Source organism: Chelonus insularis, unplaced genomic scaffold, assembly GCF_013357705.1.
Source record: "Chelonus insularis isolate UGA/USDA-ARS -01 unplaced genomic scaffold, ASM1335770v1 contig_399_pilon, whole genome shotgun sequence".
NCBI lineage: Eukaryota > Metazoa > Arthropoda > Insecta > Hymenoptera > Braconidae > Chelonus > Chelonus insularis.
In genome coordinates this window covers 1,337,585-1,361,999 of record NW_023276554.1, presented here as the reverse complement: position 1 = coordinate 1,361,999, position 24,415 = coordinate 1,337,585, and the positions used below count along the sequence as shown (strand labels likewise).

Here is a 24,415-nt window from a genome sequence, read left to right as displayed (position 1 = left end):
ATGTAGAGAATAAAAAATGCCCCCGATACCTAGCAGAAGCAGTAGCAGCAGCAGCAGAGGACGGCTGGAGCTTCTCTCTTTTAATTAATAGACTTGGAATGATTTTTTTGACCTGAAAGAAGTAAAATAAATATATCTGAGAAATATAAATCTCAGCAAATAGTAGTGCATGGGGGCAATTGAAACCCTCATGTTATAGTGTCAATCTCGACTATTCCATCTCGCATTTTCATCAGATTCGTATCGGTGCAGATAAGACGCGTGAAGAGGCTTTGTACAAGCAATCCGAGCGAGTGTATTTTCCATGTCTGACTCATATATGCGGATGACAACCCTCCTAAACTAAAAGACAAGTCTTTGGATTTTGGGGATGAGCTTTTTCTTCAGCTACTTAAAGATCCTGCGAGATGAGAGTAGTCTCATCTGGCAGAGCCAATCCCTCGTAGACTCAATCGTCCCTCTTTTTCAATCGAACCACACGGTCGTTTCGCGCGCGCGCGAGTTCTCTCCCTAATACTTTTTCCTTGACTACCGTGGCAACGATCCTTTGTCCACTCTCCAACTCATATATCTCGCGTACTTTCATTCTCTCTAGATTTCTATTCTTCGTCTTTTCTCGACGCTTTACTACACATTTATCTTAGACGACTTCTCTTATACTACCACCGGGGATCTGCAACACGGTATCTGTGTGTCCAAGGGTATAGTTTAACTAGTATCTCTCTCTATTTTCTGTTGTAAACTGCTATCCGTACCACTTATCGACTCGCATACCGGTCAAATGACTACAAACACGTGGTCTATGCGTCATTTCAAGCAATTTCCTCTCGTCCTTTCACTGCCAGTACTCGTCGCTTGTCGCTTGAATGCCGCCAACTCCTTTGCGGCAGAGGCAACTTGGTGGCTCTGCCACTCCGGATGGTCCATAAAGACCTTAATTGTCTCCACTCTCGAGAGGGCGTGTCTCTACTTGCCTGTTTCCCCCAAGAGTATCGGCTATATTGGTATGCATACTTTCATACTTCCCCCTGGAGTACTTTTTTTTTATTTTTATTTTAACAACCAAACTCATCAGGAGTACTATTTAAAACTCTTCTTTTTCTTCGTCTATTCCTTGACTTCTTTTTAGTTCTCTTCTTCAACTCAGCCTCTTGATGGTCGTCTAGTCATCATCTAGAATGTGATCTAGAGTTGAAATCTCGCTACAGATTACTTAGTTGCAGTTAGCAACAGTTTGCAACAGCAGGCCAAGTAATCAGATCATGAATATATAATAATTTGTCAAGAGTAATTCGCGGCATGTACTAAGATGTTCCCTTGCTCGTGATGAACGAAGAGAAGTGGAGATGAAGAAGAAGATGAAAATATTTGGCGCAGCATGAGACGTAGCTCTGTGCGGAGGCTGTGCCGAATGCCGTTGTTAGCTCTCTGCACCGACCCATCGTTCCGGCGCCGCCGCCGCCGTCCCTGTTTCATCCCACGGTTGCCCTTTCTTCCTCTTCACTTCCCCACCCGCTTGCCTTCACATGAGCGCTTTACCACCACCATCGCCGTAGCCTGAAGCCGGAGACCCAACGAGCCAAGCTCCAAGCCACCGGCATTCGTCCGCTGCCAGAGACGAAGGCTGCCTCGAACAAGCGTTAGTTTATAACGTCGGTGCTTCAAGAGGTTTGAGCACCGCGAGAGCTCAGTCGGTCGCCATGAACCACTCGCGTTTCCCTGCATCTCTTTCACTATTTTATTTCACGCTTCATCTTTAAAATTTGTTGCGGCTTTTAAAACTATTGTTAAATCATACTTTTGTGTTTGTATCATGATTGATTGTTTTTAAAAAGTATCAATTTATTACGTGGTTTTGTTTTGAGGGAGAAAAGGACGTTTTTTTTTTTTAAGAATTTATAGAAGATAAAAAGTTATATAAAAGTACGAAAAAAAAAGAAGAGAGCAAGTTGAGGGTAACTGTACAGTGAAGAATGAAAAATGTGTGGAATTTTTTGATTAATTGTAATACATCAAATTTCTGTGATTATCTTTTAAACAACAATTTCATTACTGTTTTCTACAACTTGGTATTAATAATATTACATGGTTGTTGGTTTGAGAAAAATAATGAAATGTTACAAACTGTTTCGTTTTACGGTGCAATAATAGTAGTGTGGCAGTGTGTATCTGTAAGTGCCGCTTACACTTGATGGATAATATTGCAGCTAAACAACCTCGTTATCTCGTCTAGGTAAGTACAAATCAAAACATTAGCTCGCGGTGGTACGTGGTTAAATTGACAAACGTAGCACAAAATTGGCGTAAAAATAACAAAATAAATAACTCGTTCGCATTCACTGCGTGCCATCAGCCACAGTGGAAACACGATCGAGAAAAATACATAGTTGTCCGGTACAGAGACACGAGAGTGTCGCGCAGGAAGTTGTCAAGCACGTGATGCGAATGAAGACACAGCTAAGAGCGGCAAAACTCTGTTTCCATAAGTTTTTCGTCCTTACAGGTGATATCAGACTGCTTTGTGGATGGAATTGATGAGGAATGCATGAGATGAAAGTGGAGGGATAACGCGGCCATTGGGCGCGATGAGGTCAGAGTCTTTGGTGCTTTTGATGTTTTGCATAGGCTCGCTGCTGAGTGCCGTAGCCTTTGCGACGGATGATGGTAAGCTGCTGCAGAAAGCATTAATTGATGAGAGAATGCTGACTCAACTGGATTCTCCAGTTGCAGAGTCAAATGCAGCGGTTGCTGTTGCGGCATCAGGAATGATGCCGACTGATGAGGATCACGAGGATGAAGACGAAGAAGGAGAAACAAATGATGAGTCGTATTTGTTAGGGGAAGACGATCCGCCTCTGGCTACGATACCAGGCGGCGGCGGCGGCGGGAGTAGCAGCAATGCTGGAGATACTGAGCTAATCTCTGAAACAGGCGGTCATCTGCCTGTCTTCTTAATGGAACCTCTAGATGCCTTCGTCGTTAAAAACAAACCAGCAACATTAAAATGTAGAGCTGCCCACGCTCTTCAACTCTATTTCCGTTGTAATGGCCAGAGAGCTGAAGATTCTCATCAAACAGACTTTGTTGATCCCCAAACTGGTACGAGAATCGTCGACTCTGAACTCAACATCACTCGGGATCATATTGAGGAGTACTTTGGCAAGGACAAATACAAATGTGAATGCGTCGCTTGGTCCGGTTCCGGTTCCATCAAAAGCCAGCCTGCAATCATTGACGTAGCCTGTGTGTACCTACGTTCCACGTAATTCAATCTTCTCTCAAAACTCTCATCGAGAGAAAACAATTTTTTCTTTCCAACCCATTATTTTTAATCAATTAATTTGATATTTATGTAGATTTAAAAAAGCAATTCGAGTCCCCACCGTATTCAGTATCGGTTGAAGCTGGCCAAAGCGCGGAACTCCGATGTATACCACCTACTGGGGTGCCTTCACCGCGAGTTTACTGGCTTCGAAATGGATCGCCCATCAGCACCAGTGGTTCAGATGCCGACGCCGCACTTTTAGTTTCAAGCGAGGGTCATCTTCTCTTGGGTCAGGCTAAAATCACTCATCAAGCCAATTATACCTGCGTTGCGGAGAATATCGCGGCTAAACGACTGAGTTCACCAGCAAGCATCACGGTTTACGGTCAGTCACATTATTATTTTCCTACTCTTAGTTGTTGTAGTGTAACATGACCGTTTATTGTGGTCTCCCTTTCAACTCTCTTTGTACTTGATTCTACAGTTAATGGCGGCTGGTCTGCTTGGTCTGCATGGTCTGAGTGTCATTCACGGTGTGCTAAAGGTGGTCAGAAACGTACACGAACGTGTACCAATCCAGCACCGATCAACGATGGTCAACCGTGTTTAGGTCCTGCTGTCCAAAAAATGGATTGTAATTCCGCTTGTCCCGGTGAGTATATCTGTCACTCAATAATTTCATACTCGAAGGTTTTGGGTAACTATACGCCTACCCTATTCTCAATAGAATTATCCCCCTTATGTGTTGATTCTGTATATTATGCTTTGCACGCTTGCCTCGAGACAGACCGTGTCTCGCAGGGACAAGTTATAATCGACGAGACAGGTGAGTCATAGTTGTAGTTTGAAGACAACTCGTCTATATAGATGATTGTGGTAGTTGCCGGATAATCCGTATTAAAGTACTTATGTACGATACTTTAGAAGAATAGAAGAAAAAAATTTATTTACTCAGAGTCTATTAACGTTAATCCCATGTAGCGGTAGACGGTGGATGGTCCAGATGGTCTGCTTGGTCGGTCTGCGGGAGCGACTGCACTCATACTCGAACAAGGACCTGCGATGAACCCCCTCCAAGTCATGGTGGTCGTCATTGTCAAGGAAGGGACACCGCTGTCGTCAATTGTACGGGGGGTCTGTGTACTGGTGAGTTCTTTATTAACGACAACTGTAAACTCTGACATTGACGACAATTGATCGTGAATCAAAAGAATAATTTGCCTTGTAATGCAGTGGATCGAGCGAAAATGGGTGGCGTACAATTCACCACCACGCAGAAAGGTGAGTTATGAATATTTCAAATTATTTCTCATGTGAATAATAAAAAGAAAAAAAGTATTTTATGAATAAGTCTTTGGATTATACGTTATTCTATAGCGGCTAATCGGCGAATGGACGTGGCGCTTTATGTGGGACTCGCACTCGCCTGCGCTTTTGGCGGTGGACTTGCACTTCTTTTAATCAGGCTTGTTCGACGAAAAGGCCGCGACCACGCTCTATACTCCATGGCACGTAATGCAGGTAAATGCCACTATTCATATTAATACATACATGTATACTTAAAAACCTTTTTCAATATCACAAGCGAGACGGGGTCAAGTGAATTTTGCCATTTAGTTCTTTATCAACTTCTACAAACTATTCTAACAATACCAACGAAAAAAAATAACTCAAAGATAAAAACTATAATTCTGTGGTTATACTAGTAATTTTACTCACTCAAAGAAAGTCAAAAGGTATAAAAGAAATTTACTGCCTTTTATTCGGATCATTATTTCAATTTAAATTATTTTTACTATATTATTAAAGATCTTTATCGTTCTTTTTTTTTTTTTGTTTTTTTAAATCCATTAAATTTTCAAAGACCATTTGACGCATATTCAACATTTTATTTCATTTAATAAAATTCATTAAGGTAAATTTGCGGTAGCACTTTAACACATTTCTCAGAAGTCAATTATTATTTTTTCAATCTTTGTTAAGCTTTCATGTATTATCATTATGATATCTAAATGTTTGAATGTAACGATTTTTTAATATCCTTTTAAGCGATTTATCATTCAAGAGAGAGAGAAAGAAAAAAAGATGCACTGTTAATTCAAAATAAATGTCTGTAAATAATTTATTTTTCATTTTTACTGGAAAAAATAAATTTAAGGTACTGATGAGAGAAAGATATACTTGAGGAATTTTTTCTTGAAAAAAAAAAAAAAAGATTATCTGGTTATCTTTTTAAAATGCAGATGTGTCCTGAGAGGTAAAGAGAAATTTTTAGGAGAGCATTTTATTTTTAGTATATTTAACCCATATAAGCCTGGGCTTCATTAAAAATAAGATACTAAAGAAAAATCATGTTCAAAAAATTTCCTGCATCGAATTCTAATTTTATTTCTATATAATCGTTGTTTTTATGGATCATGTAATTTATGTATTCTGTCCAGAATGAGATTTTAACGATCGGGTATCACTTAATATATGGAATCTTTATAAAACCACAAAATTAAAATTTCTACAAATCCGATTTTTTTTATTGATCCTATTAAACGCTAGTATAATAATGATGAGAATAATAATAATAATAATGACGATGATGATTTTCAATTCAAGCACTGAAATAACAAAGAATAAAAAAAAACATTTTATAACTTGATTATAAGCAGTGCGGGTATATTCAACGAATTTAAATGCATAACATGGGGTATTGATATCACGATGGACGGTTGATTTGTATCTGTAGCAATTGAAAGTTTATTATTACGTGTCACTTTATATTGGTAAATTGTCTATTAGAAAGTATTTTATTTGAATCGTCAAAGTTTAAAAGTTGATTTCACTACTCCCCTAGTGTATCCCTTTTGTACATACACATACACTCGAGTCAATGTAATATACATATAAATGCCTGGACGTTTTTTTTATCTGCCACACAAGAGAATAATATATTCACTTCTAAAAATAATCTGGTACGTGTTTACACTTGAAGATTTTCAGCCAGAGTACTTTCCAGAACACGATAAGAAAATGTGTCTCCAGCCGGATCTAACCGCAGGGACAACAGTCCAGGCCTCCTACGAGTATCCCTTCGATCCTAAACACTCTCTGTCACGCTCACTCTCTGAGCACCATTACGATGTGCCCCATCTCTCGATCGCGCTTACACAACCATCACCGTCAGTGTCATCGCCCAGTCCAAGCGCTCTCAGCCAGGAGTCCTGCGGCGACAAGCAAATTTATTCCGGCAGTGAAAACAGCGGTACGAGCATCGCTAGCTCCTCCTATCCATCCTCCGATTCCACGACGACGACGTACAACGTTGCTTCAGAGCGCGTGAGACTCGCTAAGTTGGAGCAAGCTGGCAACGTAGCTCGAGCCGCGGTCAACGCACGGGGTGCACTTCTCGTCCTTCCGGATTCTGGGATATCGTTATCAGTGCCAGAGGGGGCGATATCCAAGAGCCAGGGCCGACGGCAACTTGATCTAACAGTTCTTTGTGACGATAGATACAGACCACGACTACCTGGTGAGTGTATCTTTTAATTCCAATTATCATCCATGTCGACTGTCATTCGATAAATAAATCTTTCGATTATTATGTTAATTTCTATTCAGAGGGCATGACTCAACTGTCAGCGGCCATTTATTGTGGACCTCCCTCTGTAACCTTCGATAAACCAGTGATCCTGCAGTTTGAACATGCTGCTATGCTACATCCAGCTGGCACGTGGGAACTTAGTGTTTGGGCATCGGATGACCTACCGCCTATGACAACAGAAGACAAAGTTATGGAGTCGAGCAATGAACTCAAACATTTAATCACGTGGACTAAAGTGTTGACTCTTGGTAGTGAAACAATCAATACACCACTTTTCACTCAGCTCGATCACTCTGAAGCTTTTATCGTAACCGAACAGCTGCGCAGTTACGTCCTGGTGGGCCGAAGTGCCGACGATACGATAGCTTCTAAAAGACTAAGAGTTGTGCTCTTTGCAAGTCAATATTGTGTTCGAGTCTATGTAATAGAAGACACTAAGGCTGCTATGAAGATTATCGTGGATCGTGAGTCACAGATGCGAGGTTATCTTCTTGACAAACCACGTCCTCTTCTGTTCCGAGATAGTGGCGAGAATCTCTGGGTGAGTCTGGAACAAGTCGGCAACGAGTGGCAAAGTAAATCACCCACAGAACATCAGGAGATAGCCTTCGGCGATATTTGGAATTGTCCGAGTAATTCGAGCCATGTTGCTTTCACTTTAGATGAGAGCTTTGACTCTGTTGCAACTAAAAGCTATAAGCTACAGGTCTGTCAAGGACGTACAAGCGATGCCCAACGGCAAGTCTTCAGGATCGTCTATGATGTTGTAAAGCAACGGGTTTTCTCAGGAAGCGTCACAAGACCACTCAGGGAAGTCACTGTTGTGAGTAGTGTAGGTGCCAACAATTTGACATCTACGGATTCGTCAGCCCGAGGCCCATTCCGCTTCACAAGGTCTCTTAGGAAACAACTTTGTCAGTGTCTCGATCCACCAAACGCGCTTGGTAATGACTGGAGAATGTTGGCTCAAAGATTACAAGTTGACAGGTTGGTTTGCATTTTTTTCCCAGCATTTTCAATCTTCAATTTATTTTCTTTTACTTTCAAATAACCAGCAATATTTTTTTTTCTTTCTTCTTTTTTTTGTAGATACATTAATTACTTTGCCACTAAAGCCAGTCCTACTGAGCACATATTGGATCTCTGGGAAGCTAGACATCGAGAAGCAAGTGCGGTGACAGATCTTCTTAACCATCTGCGAGCGATGGGAAGAACTGATGCAGCTACAATCCTTGAAGCTCAATTGGGAGCATGGCTCTAAGCTCTAAAACCATCATAAGACGATTGTTCTAATTTTTTTTTTATTTGTTACAATAATCTAGAACAGTTGGTGCATTCCGATAGATAGTTATTGTTCGCACCGTACCAATTAACACAGAGCGATTAAAAGTAGAAAATAAATTTTAAAAATATTAATAACAAAAAAAAAAAATTAAAGTGATAGGAGTGAGAAATGAAATAAAATAAAACAAATAAATAAATAAAACTCGTGTGAGATAACACGTGCCAAATGGAATTAAAAAATTCTGATGGGCTCTATCGAAACATTTGCCTTAAAAATGCGTGTGTGTCAGCCGCACGTACTTCGATCTCTTGCCCATCTTTCTCCTCCTTCAATTCCTATTCCCCCTTCTGTAAATAAACTCACCCATCGAATTTACGTAGAGTTATATTAAAAAAAAATAAATAAATAAATTCAAATAAATAAAATGAAACTAAAATAATTAATTAAAATTAAAAAAAAAAAGAAAACGAAGAAAATCGCAACGATACCAACAACATTTTTGTAGTACATAAATAAAAAATGAATTAATAATTCTAATTGTAATGCATTAATTTTAATAGAGAGAAAAAAATATATACGTTTAGATGGATATATATTATATGTACATACAATAAAAGATAAAGATATTAACATTAATGCAGACTGAAGACAAATGGCCAGTCATTTATATAACTCAGTGTGTTCCGTTTTAAAAAAACGGATTGTGCCAAATCACTATTCGTCCTTTATCTTTTTTTTTTACCCACCGATCATTCATTAATTCATCTTTTTTTATTGAATTTGTGTTCTCTATATAAACAATTATACTATCAATCCTTTAGCACTTGCGTCATTTTTTTACTCTTTTTAAATTTTATAAATTTTTAATATTAAATTTTTATACATTAAAAATTTTTTATCAATGTTTTTATATGTATATGATAAAAAAAAAATAATTAAAAGTATTAACTATTTAATTGTTATAATAATTAAACGAAAGAAAAATAAAAATTAAATTAATTGAAAAAAAAACCATGTTTATACTTTATTTTCATAAAAAACACTGCCAATGGATGAGATGAAAGTAAGAGGTAGAAATATTAAAAGCGCAGGAGTTGAAGGATTGATAAAAATAAAAATAGACAACAATTTTTGTATTGGGATTCTTAAGGCCTGAAATGTCGGCGCATTTATTTGAAAGAATTGTATATTTGTTACTTTGGATGAATAAAATATTCTTGTATACTCAAAAGTACACTCGAGATGAAATTATTTATTTGAGTTTTCTAAATGAGTGCCGACGGAGAAGACAGAGAATTGGGGACTAAAGTCGTTGAAGAAGCAGCCACGCATGGAATAGACGTACGTACCGGAATGCGCTCGAGTGTTGGAGTGTTGTTCAAGTGTTTCAACGTGTTACTACAGTCGTCAAGTTGAAAGACTCATAAAAATAGCTCTCACTAGCGGTTACTTTTCAACGACGTCCACCAATGCTCTGTCTGCTTTTGATGGCGATATCTTGCATACGTACTACGAAATCTTGAGCTTTTCATGGCTCATCCGCTCTCCGCAACTGTCTCACTTGATGTCATGTGTTATTTCTACATGAAATTGGCCAACAAGGTACATGACGGATAAATGGTAAATAAACCAGTATACAGAATCTACTGCACACGAAGGTGTAGTGAAGAGCCTGAAATAACCATCAACGTAAAAGCAACTGTGTCGCACTAATTTCCAGGAGCTTCGTATGGCCGCCCTCTCTCTGTAATTAAGAGACTTTGTCATCCGAGAAAAAAGCCCCGGCGCCACAGCTTCCGATCGTTGATTGGTTTCGTAATTGGTTTGATTGTCCTATGCCCCAATTAATTAAATTTGCTATAATTGTATGGTATAGATGAGACCAAGTGTTTCACGTTTTTTAATAGTTATTTTTATTATTTTTTTTTTCACCAGCCAAAGCTGATGTAACTAACAACGAATACATAATCGTTTAATCTTACAAGCCTTACAAGAGCTCGCTCCAAATTTACTTTATTGACTATCTACAGGAGAGTCGCGGTTTTGTGTGGTATATGTACACAGTGCAGGACAACGCGGCGACCGACGATCCTGGTGGTCGCAGTAAACAAAGCGCGGTGGAGTCACGGGGCTGAGATGAAAACCGGTTTTGTACATCTTAAGAAAGCAGCAGCAAGAACGACAGACTGTGGTCACAAGTAGTACACACTAACTAGGATGTTTCTTAATTTATCGACGAAATCTTTTCAAGAGAATTCGTATTTGCTTTTTTGTTCTTTTAAATCTTTGTTTTTCTTTCAATTATAAGTACTGCAGTATGTTAAAAGATGAAAAACATTCGTCGCGTGCTCTTCTGTTCTGCACGATGATGTAGTATATAATACATGTAGATATATTGGTGAGTTCGAGTTTCACAAAGGGAGAAAAAACAGTTACAAGTTTGCTGACGTGATGTTTCATTTATATCCAATACGTTAAGTTGCCAGATCATCGATGAAAGGAAGATGAGCATATAAATCGTTAGGGGCTAGACCGGACGTATACCACTATATACCTCGTCTGCTCTATCCCCATGACTCATCCCCGGAGGGTTGACTTTTACTCGCGGAAAAGTTCGAGTCCCCTAAATTCCGGCTCCTTGGCTTCTTCCGTCGTGCGATCCCAGCGTCATTGTCCTCGAGCCATTAAACTGCGATTCCTTGACGTGACTCTGCCGGGTAGAGAAAAAGACAGAGCGAATGAAAGTAGTGGGTGGGTGGAGGATGAATCGCCGAGAGAACGTGCTTGCAAGAGCATCACGTCGTCGCGCGGATTGTGAGTCAAGTGAAAAAGTCAGATATCAAAAGAAAAAAGAATGGGAAGAGGGGAAAAGACAGCGAAACAAAGAGGAGGAATCCGAGGGAAGAAAGAACGTCGAGTGAGAGAGAAAAGAGGGTCCAATGTTGAGGGCTCTTGGCCCACCGTGTGGTTAATGATTCGTGGTTGGCGCATAGTAAGATCTAGTGAGCCGAGACGGATGCGCAGTGATGATGGTGACGCATATCATACCAACAAGAATTATGGTATTCGCATATAAAGGAGACGAAGGAGGAAGGAGTCGACAGATAGAGGCGTTTGGTGATAAATGTAGCAAGCATGTAAATCCGTCGTCGATGCATGACGTTTATCGCGCCGGCAAGGCATTCATGAGGACTTTTGGAAGCTTTCAGTGCTGGAGTAGTCGAGTAGTAGGTAAATATAACTCCTAAGAGTACAGTCTGCTCCTCTTAAACCAGATGTAACGTTTCACTTCCGTTTTTCTTCAAGTATAACCTAGCGCCTTCTGTCTTCTTAATATTCCCTCTGTGGCGAATGTTTTTTTGCTGCAATTACTGTATATATATTTTGAACCCACGTCAAATTGTCGCCATCCATGTAGCTTATATCAATCATGTTATTAGGCTCTGTTTGTTTACTTATGTCCATAAAGCAAACACTTATTTTAAGTTGATTCTTTGGCTATTTTTGCTGAAATCGCGGCTTGGCGTTGGCGGGTGTGTACAGAGAAATGAGCTTAGATAAAGTGTGACGAGAGTACAAGAACACGGGCATGAAAGAGAATGCGTGTGACGTGGCCACATCACCGCCCCCGTTCCCACTGTATCCTATATAATGAGTTCAAGTAGGTAGGGAGATATTTGAGGAACGTGCCGCGACGATAGACCATCAAGCTTTTCAATGTAAAAATAGCGGAAATTGCATTTCACAGGAATACGAGGGTGCACTGTCGTCTAACTTAAACATTTATATATATATATCACTTCTTCAGTGTCCATTATAACATTATATTAAACTGTCCAACTAATACTCTAATGTAAATTGTCACTATTCCATATAATACGACTAGTTCCTATTATCATTTATATCAAGTGAAAGGCTCAATTATCGATTGTGTCTCTGCTGCAGTAGTCAACAACACTTAACTTTTCTTTTGATACATTTTCCTTTTTCTCTATATTTACCTTCTAACCATTTTTCCATCTCATTTTTTATTCATTTCGTCTCTAGTGGCATAACTCTTGTCTTTCATTCTTTTTAAAATGAAAAACTTGCTTATCAATGGTATTTAAACTTGGGAAATCAAAGTTTAAATATTTATTTATTACCCAATTGTTTAAATTCATACTTTGTTTCTTTTTTTTATATACTTTTATACAGTTATGAATACTTATGCAAATTATTTATTATATATACTTTTCTGTGTTATTTTAACATTTTTTTTTTTTCTAGTATTTGTGAATAAATTTAAGGAGATAATTGTTTTCCATTAATTCCTATCCTCTGACTTCCGGTTGAATAAAACATTAAACTTCAATTTTTTCAGCTTTTAATAATCGACAACTAGGTCTCTTTTATCTTATATACAATTAAGAAGATAAAGCCACCAGTTTCTGGACACCCACCAGTAGTCTACGACCCATTCTCGTATTTTCACTTGGAAAATAGAATAATAAATTTTGTGTATAAAGGCCTTAGATAAATATATATCAATGAATACATCAACTCTAATATTATGGAAATAATCTTTTTATGGATGATTTTATTTTTATTAAGTCATAAATGAATAAATTTTATTTCTTTAAAATAAAATTATTTTCTCATTAAATGATTTTTTAATGTATATATTTTTTTTATTATTAAACACATATGTCGAAAAATAATCTAGTTAACGGCTGTATTCACACCTCATTAACACTGTTTTTGTAGGCAAAACATGTTTCTCATATTTCTATAAAAACCGGAACATGACGAATTAAAGTTAAATAAAAAGCTTGATATTATTAAGATTGATGTTAGTGAGGTTGACAGAACATTATTAAACGTTAATTTTTTGAAATCACATTTAACATTATTCCAGTTACTGGTATTCATAATAAATGATTAAATAAATAAAAATAATGATAAATTAAAATGTTGTAAAGTGAGTTGATTATCATTCCATCGATTAGCATTTATTTAAAATCTATTTATAACATAATCCATAATAAAAATAATATATACATATATTTTTAGATAATTAATTTTTTATTCGATGCATAAATTTCTGTATCATGTTATTAACTGTACATTTATTGGACGAGCTAATTTTTTAGAACAAGATAAATATAATATTTTACTGAAATTAATAAAACTTTTTTACTCATCACACTTAGTATAAAGTGTAAAGAAATTTTTTTCATAAAACCTGTATTATAATAAGCCTATTAAGTACTAAACAATGAAAAAAATTTAAATATTATTTTTCCGATTCATCCTCTTTAAGCTGTGAAGCTGGTGCAACGGACGCGTAAAAATCCTGTAATGATCTTAATTAAAGAGAACAAAATGTATTCGATTATAAAACTGAGCTGGTCTAATCTAAAAGCCACACAGCCTCTTAATACTTCATATAATACTCAAGCATTATTTGTCTTTATTTTAAACTTTGCCGGATATTTGTATGCATTTTTCTCTTTTTACATTGCACTTGGCCTCGTATCCTCACCACCATCAGAACATACTACATATATTCGTTATTCAACACGCCATTAAGCGTGCATACGTCGACCAAAGGAAAGTGCACGGTCATAAATCGTAATTACGAACCGGCGCGACCGAGAATTTGTCGCAGGAGCATCCATCAGCTGCATCTGACACTCTATGCTCGTGTGTCGGGCAGCTCGCGAAGAAACGTTAAGAAACATTGATCCAACTTTCTGTCACACGTTGTAAAAATATTTGACATTATTGTCGAGCACACATCTAGTGGGTTGAAAAAAAAAAAGTACAATATAAGTGAAAGATGAAAAGACGTACTCCTCATGTTCATAGCTAAAGATATACATTCATTGCACTAATCAAGCGCCACAGCTGATGGCTACAGGGGACGCATTGTGAAGACTTCATCTCTGTTATTTTTCGCCGTTATTAAAAAGTCCTACGTAGAAAAAAAAAAAGAACAAAGGATATTTGGACCGTAGTCAGCATTGTCCTGTCAACTTTCTAAGTCTTTGTTGCCGCATACTAATATTCACAAAGCTTTTATGGATAATATTTTAAATTAAACATTATCATTTAAATTATTATCACTAAATACTATGTACACTATATCTCTCTATTTATACTTTCCTAACAATAGCACCAGTCTCTATAATTTATAACTTTTGTGTAAATATTTTTTTTTCCATTTTCTAAAGATTTAATACCGTATAATAATAACTGAAGATTGAAGTTAAAAGTTTCAAACTGTATAAATTACTTGAGGTAATACTATTTTTAAGACGAGTCGAATGAAAATTTTTACACTTCAGTGACATTTCACAGCGAATTATAAAACTTTCTTTTAAACAATTAACATTTATTTTAATATATTTGAAAAATGAATAAAAAATTCATGGTATTAATTGGCCAGGAAATTTGGTTCATTAAAAATGGAAAAACATGATATTTTACATCGTTAATATTTAAAAATAAATTATAAACCTTTCAAATATCTCGAAAATCATCGTGATCCATTACAAAAAAGATGAAAACAACTTAACGAAATGAAAGAAAAAGATGATTGTATTGATAAGAAAGACAGCTGTTTCGAAAGCATTGAAATTTTTTTTTTTAACGATTTTAACGTAAAAATGTGTAGACGGTCTGACAGCTAGTGATAATGAGTTGAAAAATTTTTTCAGCATATATACTAAGTCGAAATAAAAATAAATCAAAACTTTTTTCGAGCTTGCAGCAGTCTCTTTATTATTATTGTCGCTGCTGATGAAAATGAAAAAGTCGTTAATTAAAGTTAGGATGTGGAAATAGATATTTTTTAATTAGCAATTGTTACAAACACACCCTTCGAATTTAGTTTTAGCGCAATAAAGTAAAGTTATAAGTTATGAGAAAAGTGTTAAATAGAAGCGAATAGACAAGTTCGTTAATGGTAATTATAGTGGCGTCGGACGCAATCCCATTAGCACGAACGCAATTTAACCGATCTATCACAGCCTATTAGGTACACTGCTGGCGTGGTGCTTGCCACCCCCTAAATAGAACGACCCCTGTCCTACTACTACGTTGCTCACTAGCCATGCAATCTACTCGCCATCACCATCATTTTTCATTGTCTTTTTCATAGAACTTGATAGTGGCATATCTTTTCCACGTCTTCAGACTACAAATGCGTAACGGTTTACATGTATGTACATACCAATGTGTGACATATACACTAAAAGTTTAAAAAAAAAAAGAAAAAAGAGAAATAAAATGCCCGCATAAAACCATCATCTTCCATTCTTACATATCATCGCCACGTGTGGTTTCGTGTTACACTTTAATTCAGCCAATTTTTACCTATTCTTTTCACATGAATCTCAAATGCACGTGCGCACTAGTCGTCATCGATTTGTCCTGCGGGCCACGATGCTAATTGGACCAATTGACATAGACTGTGTATTTAACTCGACATCTCTGTATACACATGTCCCGCATATTACGCATAATCCAGTGAGATTTTTTAATAAAGATATCGAATGAAGATTAGTTTAACTACCCAGTGGGAGCTTATTGTGTCGTGTTATATAACGAGAAACTGGTAAATAATATATTTCTTATTTCTTTGTATAATAGACTGCTGTCAAGGTGTAAGCTTCACATTACTACAATATTAAATGAAAAGACCGAAATATGAACCCTTGGGAAGACCTACTACCTACCCGCTGTCTATTACCAAATGAAGCAGTATATTCTTTTCTGCATATTGCATGCTTTACTAAGAATAAAGTAAGACGAGAGAAACTTTTGAAATGTGAAGCCCCATGACATTGTACCCAGTGACTAAGGAAAAAGGGTGTAGCTCGGAAAAAAAATTAATAGATTATACATTCGAGTAAGGGGGGAATGATCGAACTGCGTATTATATCATATGATAGCACCGCCTCAGAGGGCCACTCAAGGGCTTTGGCATAAACGCGTTACTTGCGGGCACACTCGAGTACGCCTGCGGTTAACGAGTCCCCTTCCATCATGAACATTTGGTGTACCTATCTACCTTCTCCAACCTCCAGCTTCTACCTATTTTCTATGTGTACTTGATAGTATAACTATATACGGACTTGTTCGTATATGTACGTATGTAGGAGAAGTGAATTTCCAGTTGGTGTTTTTGACGTTGAGATTGAAGGTAGACATTGGCAACTGTTGGGAAAGTTATGTACGAATAGCAATCGTATATATCAATGTGAAAGGATCTCCGGTACTCGAAATGGTCCAAACATCCCGGTGGACAAAGCCGAGTTAATGCTTGTGCACCCCCCCTAAAACGATTATCCACTCGTAAGGAAAGAGGCACTCCATCGTATGGCTCGACAAGCCGACGAAAGTGCATATCGGGGATCGAAAGGAAAGGGATCGAGCACGTAACGATGTATTGTGCGGCCAGTCAGTCAGCCAACCAACCGGACAGACGTACTAGTAGGAATGTGAAGCCGCAAGGGGATGCGAGATGGTGACGATCTTTTGGGAAAATGTATATGAGCAAGAGAGAAGGCGAAAGTGTGTGCTCGAAATGTAGTCGCGTGATTGCGAATTCAACTAAGTTTCGAGAACCACGCCCGTTACAGAGTAAATTGCCGAATCCTGTAGTCGCATGCGCCAAAATGTATCGTCGTTCGATAGCCTTGAGAGTAATGAATAAGAAATGAGTGTAAGAATTGCAGATAATGGGACGACGCTGCGGTGGGTGATTTTACGTTTTCGCTGAGACAAAAACGAGGTGGCAAAAACAAGCCGCTTTGGCGCCCGATTTCTGAGCTTGCGAAGACAACAGCTGCCTATCCATTCAAATATTCAACAGCCAACATACTCCTTTTCTTCTCCCTTCTCTTATATAGACTCTGCGTGTCTATTTCTCTGAGTTACTCGCCACTCCACGTCGGACGTCAGCGTCAGCGACCAAAGCTGCCAGACGACATCGCACACCAAGTACGCTTGCAACCCCTTTAGGGTGCTACTTCCCATCATGAACAACGATCGATTTATGCTGCGTGCGCGCCAGAGTGAGTGTGAGTTTAACTCAACTCCCGCGCGTCCCACTGTTTGATATTGAATAATGACTTGAACGTCAATAGACTTAAACGCAATTGTACGATCGATTTGCGACAGGACGTCTGCACCTAGTTCCTCATCATTTATGTCCCTTTTTTCTCATTCTTCAATCTCCAACGGATGTTGTATAACATTTATTAAGTTACGACGAATGGATGGTGCTTCATAATTAGGATTTACGAAGTTTGAGATCACAATCTACTTTATCCTTTTAATTGGATTTTACGAGGCAACTTTTGTTGTGATTTATGATTCTAAATTGAGAGAGCATGTCTATGTGTTTAATTTATTTTCTTATCGATCGCTTTTTATCTGTGTTGAGATGTACGTCGTGAGAAAATTTACGTTCAAATTTCATCTTGAACATTAACTCAGTTGGTAATTCAATTAACAGTCTCATTTTCTAGCAGTCGATAAGATAGAAATTTTTACAAAAATTTTAGATAAATAAAATTAAATTCACTTAATTTCAATATAACAATACATTTGTATTGATTTAATTGTTTATAATCACATTTAAATAAAAAAAAAACTTTAATTAAAGAATAAAAAAAAACAACCTAGATAATTGATTGTCAGTAACAATGATTTTGTCTTTGTTGACTGCAGCAATTTAATTTCTTTTGTCATGTAGTTTTTAATTCAGCCGCAACTGTTGCGTAGAGAAATCGACATTTTATTCAGTGTCTAAAGAGAGAGAAAGAAAGAAGCTTCGAGGTGTGTATGTGACTATGGTGCATGTAGAAATGTCGTCGCTCATAGTCATAATGAAGTAAATAGCAGAAGATGTCTACTCCAATATCCAGTCGTGAAAGAACATTAGGCAGTGTCAATGCATTAGCAGGTGTGAGGTTAGCGTGTGTCATTTGTGGTAAAACTGATAAAGTACTTCGGTGTTCAAGGTGCAAAAGTACTGTTTATTGTTCTAAAGAACATCAAAAATTTGATTGGAAAAATCACAAAGCTGTTTGCTTCGACCAATCTTTAGTACAAAATAACGAAACTATCTCTGTACCTGATAATTCATTAAATTTGCAAAGAAATCAAATTGTTCTTGAGCCAACCAACAATTTGCCAAACTCTGGAACTTTATCTAACCTTACAAAGAACACTGGATCCGAAGCATCCAGAATACAAGCGTCATTGAATACAGATAAAATCGAGAGACGCAGTCGCGGTATGTAAATAGTGTCATGTTTATATATCATTTTTCTTTTATATTAATTAAAATAATTAATTTATAAAATTGATTTGTTTCAAACAGGATTAGAGAGTAAGAAAATAAATAATTCCAGCCAAGAGACTGTTGGAATTGTAGCACCATCAAAAAGAAAAATATCTTCTAACGGTAATTCATCTGATAAGTCCGATGATTGGATTACTCCTCTGACATATGAAGAGAATTCTGAGGATACAATTTTAAGTGCTACCGCCAAATTGATGAATCCAATTGCAGTGGCTTCACGAACTGGAAATAAATCTGACGGTGTTGTCCCTGACACATCGTTACAACATCACGACCATATGAAAAACTTTCCGGAAGTTCGACTGAGAAAGGACGCCGAATTTTTACCACCGTTTTTACACATGGACAGAAATAATCTGGATGAACGGTTAGACGAAATTTGTCGTAATGTGATTAGGGACATGGATGAGTATGGCGTGTGTGTGGTAGACAATTTTCTTGGTGCTGAAAAAGGTCTGACAATATTAAGTGAAGTATTGACTATGTATAGCGCAGGAATGTTTAAAGATGGTCAATTAGTATCAAATAAAGCTAGTGCTAATGATTTAAAAACAATAAGAGGTGATCAAATTTTGTGGTTAGATGGTAAAGAGAAACAGTGTCAAAGTATTGGAATGCTAATTTCTCAAGTAGACGCGATAATAGTTCGAGCAAATAAAATGAGAAATAATGGAAAGATGGGAAAATATACAATTAATGGAAGAACTAAGGTGAGTACGAGTGTTTTCTTTGTGTTGAGGAAAACTCGTTGATGAATTAAATTTGTAATAATACTTTAAATGGTACAAAAAAAAAACAAAAAAAAGTACAGAATGACGAAGCAAAGTCATCCAATGCTGTCGTAACAGCTGAGAGATCAAGGAAGAAGAGAGATGTGGATATGAATACGCATCAGTCTTTTTTTTATTTTCACATACCGACTATACAGTCTATTAATTCAGTCGTTATATTCATGTTATTTTTATTTCGATATTTTTAACTCATCAAATTTATCAGTAACTGACGATATATTTCACAAAGAAAGAAAGCCTTATATCCACTTGTTTCGAATTTCGAGAGTGATGCTTTGTAATGCACTAAAATTTTTTTAACGAAATGCTGAAGTCAGTCACGTACGCCACTAACTTTCACCTCTGACTGCATCTCGTCTAAAGAATCTGAAACAGAAGCCTCCCACGTGCATTCTAATCTACTCCAAAGTTCTAGACATATGTTTTCGGAGGAGATAAATAAATTCTTAACAAATTATAACTGAAAGTGAATGTATTGCTTACGTGATCTTTCTCTTGATCTTTCTCTCTTTTTGTCGAGTAACCTTCCGCAAGGTGAAATGTAATGTAATGAGAACAGACAGTCGAAAAGTTTAAAGGCACAATCTTTAATTCTTTATTCACTTAAGAAAAAGTTGTAGAATCTTATTGGAGCAATTATCTAGATGTATATTATTTATTTCGTTCAATTTACTATTTCCTCTTCAAATTAAATTATCTTACCGGAAATTTCTTCATTTTTTGATGTCATCGCTAAACTTAGATTGACCTCGACGAAAACTGAGGAAATTTACTCATATAATTTGAGGGAATCCTTTAATTTTATCAAACCAGTAATGACAAAAAGTAAAAGTCAAACTGATTTATCTTTCTTTTTTATTCTCTATAAAAAATTAATCAATCCAGTTTACAGTTTTATCTATCAGTAGCTAATGAATTATTGTTGTACTTTTTATAATGATGGATCAACATTTTTCGCTTACTTTTGTAAGGATATAATAGTCTCTGAACTTAGACCATTGCATCTAACCATTTTTCAAACTTATTTTAATTCACAATTTGCAAAAAATTCACGACAGTTTCCTAAAGTCATTTGAAATAATATGCTTCAATAAATATCTAACAATACAAATAGCTTTTATGAAAAATAAATTTTCGATATTAGTAAATTGAATATAGAAATAATATAATTCTTTAAAATTTAAACTATTCAAATTAGCTGTAGAATAAAATACATGAAAATAGTTAAATTTACAAGAATAATTCATAATTTACCTCCACAAACTTTATACCAAACTTTTTCACTTAGAAACGTCCTTGGGTGTAAACGATAGTTTAAAAATAATAGAAATGTAGCGCAATCGAAGCTGTGTTATTTCAAAAAATTTGCAAGAATAATTATACCAATTATAGATATTAAAATTTTGTTAATATTTACAAGTGATATGATATGTGACATTTTGCTATCAATTAAACTTTTAGATATTCACTGATTATAAGCTATGCTTTTTTTATCACGTACGCCAAAAATTTAAATTCACTTCTTGTTTTAATTATTATTTATCTATCACAGTTGTTAATCAATATCTAAACCAAGAATTTTTTTATCAAACACTTAAGCTTATCTTTTTTACACTGATATGACAACCCTCGCAAAATATTCACTATGTAGAACATTAAATGAGATGTATATCCAGTACTTCACGTTTGTTTGTATTGATAATATTTACCCTCAGCCAGACTATTAAAATTTTTTTTTTATTTTCAAATAAAAATTTGAAACATTCTGTATAGTCAAAATAAAGGCAGATTGTTTTTTAATTTGCAAAAATTCTTTGATACATTTAAAAGAAAGCGAAATTTGCTATCAAGGTTTACAAAGAATACGGCCAAGGTTCATAATTGGTACGTGTAGTCTGGAAATAACCTTGGAATATTTAAACGAACCCATGGCATCATGGTTGTATCAAGAAGATTCAATTCTTCGAATCATTTATATTGTTTGTCAAGTTTCCTTCATGTTTTTAAATTTGTGGACTTATTAAAAAATGTAATTTTTGTGGTAGTAAAATATTTTCCCAGGACAGAAAAAAAGTCTAACTACTTCTAAAAATTGGTTGAGAATAAATAATATTTATATCAATATTGTTCAAGCAGTCCATTAAAGTCTGTTTATTTTTTTGATAAATATCCCTTTCTATTCTGGCAAGGATATTCTTGAAGTTGATATTAAAATTTCATTGAAAAAATTCAGTAAATGGAATATTTTTTTTAGGTCTTATTTTGAGAAGCTCTTAATGTACAACTTATATACCTAACAACATTGAATAGTTACTGAGAATAAAAAATATGCTTTTTATAGCTTGACAAAGCCGATTCTGCATCAATAGTAGCTCATATATTTTTTTAAAAGATTTTCTTCATTGTAAAAAGTTTTTTTACATTGTTTTTTTTATTGATTTTTAAGATTATTTCCTCGCTATTCCTTGCAATTGTAAATATTCTGCAACTCGAGTAAAATATTAAACTTAAAAGTGTAATATTGATCGTATTTTAACTTCTGGTTCACGCATGCACACGTCAATGTAAACATTGAAACATGACTCATGTCAAGTTCATGTCAAGGATCTTGAATTAATTAATTAATTTTAATTGTTCGAGGGGTTGTTGGATCGGTGGCTATGAAAGTTTAAAAATCTAAGCAAAATCCATCATTATCTCTGTATATATCAATTGAATTAAAAATGTCGTCACGAAAATACTGTACATGAGTCAGACAAACTTTTGAATAATACACATTGACATTCAGCTGTTTCGTTCATTACGTACTCTTTTTTTATCATAGATGAAAAAAATAGAATAGAACTACGACATTTTTGTATATCTTTTGATATTATTATGTATCGTACACCCAATGATCATTCAGTTTTTTTAAAATTTCCATATCTATTCATGCAAGAAATAAGTATTATTGATAATTAAAAAATTTTTTCGAAATATCATAAAAATATTTTTTCAAGTTTTTTTTTACACTAAGAATTTTCATTAGATTTCTATTTAATGTGAATATTTCTTCAGCTAAAAAAATATTATTGATGTTGTTTTATATGATTTATTGCAATTAAAATGAATAATAATCTGTTAGTAATAATTGAGAACAGACAATTCCCAAATTTTTAATGATACCAGCTGTCAGTGAGCTGTTATAACTTTATAAGGACAATGACAGAGTAATGGTTATTGAGTGTAATAACTTTTTTCCTTGTTATCGTGCTCCTTCTTGAACTTCAATATTGAAGTCAACGTTAAAAACTATTATCTTTTACAATGACATAACATTTAATTCAAAGAATTACTACTCGATTTTCTTCGTTCCCTAGGTTATTGCGTTGTTGCTTAAATATTATTGTCTATAATAATACTTGATTAAGAATAGCACTAAAGCACAAACAATTAACATTTTTTAATACATCATTGTGTTTGATATAAAAACGGCAGTTTAATAATGTTATAATATAATCAAGTATCAATTCTTTTTATCTAGGAATTGACTTTCATTACAAGAATTTTATAAAATGTTTTTTATGTCCTAGGCAATGGTAGCTTGTTATCCAGGACATGGTTCACATTATGTTAAACACGTAGATAATCCAAATGGTGACGGCAGATGTATTACAGCCATTTATTACCTTAATGTAAATTGGGATACGAAAGTAAGGAAATTAATTATGTATTTTTTTTCTTTCGTTTTAAACTCACATAAATATATTTGAATGTATAATTCACCAATCTATTTTTTCCAGAAAAATGGAGGACTTTTAAGGATATTCCCAGAATGCTGGAGGGATCAAGTAGCAAATATTGAACCTGTTTTCGATAGGATTTTATTCTTTTGGTCAGACCGAAGAAACCCTCATGAGGTTCAACCAGCATATAAAACAAGATACGCTATCACCCTATGGTATTTCGATGCTGAAGAAAGATTACAAGCTTGTGAAAGATTTGAGAAAGAAAGTAAGCAACACAAACATTTATTTTTCTGTCGTAAAAAAATCAATTCTCTTCCCTAAAAATGATAAACAGTAAAATACTATTGATAGCACTATTTGTTCTATACTCCACGGAAAATACATCATCTGATATATAAATTATATTTAGAAATGATTCATGTTGACAAGTTATTGGTCACAAATATATATTGAATAATATTTTCCTCATCATAAAACAAAAACCTAATAATAGAACTAATAATTTTATTTTTCCTGTTTCAGAGAAAATGAGTCGACAATCCTGAGATAAAATTGTTCTACATGATACAAACATCTCCACACACATGAGATTGTAAATAATTATCAACAAAAAAAGCACGTCGTACATAAAAATACCTAGTAGGATTGAATACTGAAACTACTACCGAAAAAATACGAATGAATAGGAATTGAATAAAATACTTGACATTTTCGTGTGTGTAGGTTATAAAAGTGCAATGAAGTTCAATGCAAATTCAAAAATAGTAATTAGAGCCGGAATCTATTCAGTTGAACCTTTCGGTTAATTCTTTTTTTTTTATCTCTTGGCAGAGTGCTTTGCTTTTCATCACATTTTTTGAGATTCTATCGAAATAACTAGATAAAATTTAATTGACTCACTTTGTCATTTACGAAGATTTTTTAATAGCCTGTTGGCCAGTAAGATATTTAAATGATATGCAGTCGATCCTAATATCACGAACTATTATAAAATTTATTAGGATGTTTAATATTACTGTGTAAATTGAGATTTCATAATGGACAGAAGTAAAGATGGAGCTGAGACAACGAGAATGACAGAATGCCCTTCCAGTTATTTAAATATTATATTTTTAAATTTAATGTATGTATGAATATTAATTATTACTAATTCAAATATAAGTCTTGCTTCACGAGTGTTAAAACTCTTTTAAAATTAGTTTGTAAGATAATTATTATCAATTACCTCAGAATAATAATTACTAAAAATCATATTTCTTCGTACGCTCGTGAATAATGTGTATAATAATTATTATTATCATAATAATAATCTTATTCATACATACGAAATAATTCAGTATCTGCTGCAAATAGTTAACTTATTTTTTTTAAGTTTGTTCTTAATTTAATACAATAAA

The 24,415-nt window shown here is 35.1% G+C and overlaps 2 protein-coding genes across 5 annotated transcripts; both read left to right on the top strand.

Moving 5' to 3' along the window:
- Window positions 1-1,618: 1,618 nt before the first annotated feature.
- Window positions 1,619-8,848, top strand: unc-5. Of its 4 annotated transcripts, XM_035085343.1 has the most exons (12): window positions 1,619-2,233; window positions 2,504-2,664; window positions 2,725-3,243; window positions 3,357-3,650; window positions 3,750-3,917; window positions 4,053-4,091; window positions 4,247-4,411; window positions 4,499-4,546; window positions 4,643-4,786; window positions 6,249-6,785; window positions 6,875-7,844; window positions 7,947-8,848. In XM_035085343.1, the coding sequence occupies exons 2-12, from the start codon at window positions 2,586-2,588 to the stop codon at window positions 8,116-8,118; spliced, it is 3,135 nt and encodes a 1,044-aa protein (XP_034941234.1). In that variant the 5' UTR covers window positions 1,619-2,233; window positions 2,504-2,585; the 3' UTR covers window positions 8,119-8,848. The 4 variants fall into 4 exon arrangements, with proteins under 4 accessions (XP_034941234.1, XP_034941235.1, XP_034941232.1 ...); XM_035085344.1 differs by lacking the exon at window positions 4,053-4,091; XM_035085341.1 differs by having other exon boundaries at window positions 2,504-3,243.
- A 9,084-nt stretch (window positions 8,849-17,932) lies between these two features.
- Hph (HIF prolyl hydroxylase) lies at window positions 17,933-24,194 on the top strand. The gene is made up of 5 exons (XM_035085439.1): window positions 17,933-18,430; window positions 18,518-19,209; window positions 22,863-22,982; window positions 23,073-23,283; window positions 23,541-24,194. The coding sequence occupies exons 1-5, from the start codon at window positions 18,040-18,042 to the stop codon at window positions 23,561-23,563; spliced, it is 1,437 nt and encodes a 478-aa protein (XP_034941330.1). The 5' UTR covers window positions 17,933-18,039; the 3' UTR covers window positions 23,564-24,194.
- The last annotated feature ends 221 nt before the right edge of the window (window positions 24,195-24,415 follow it).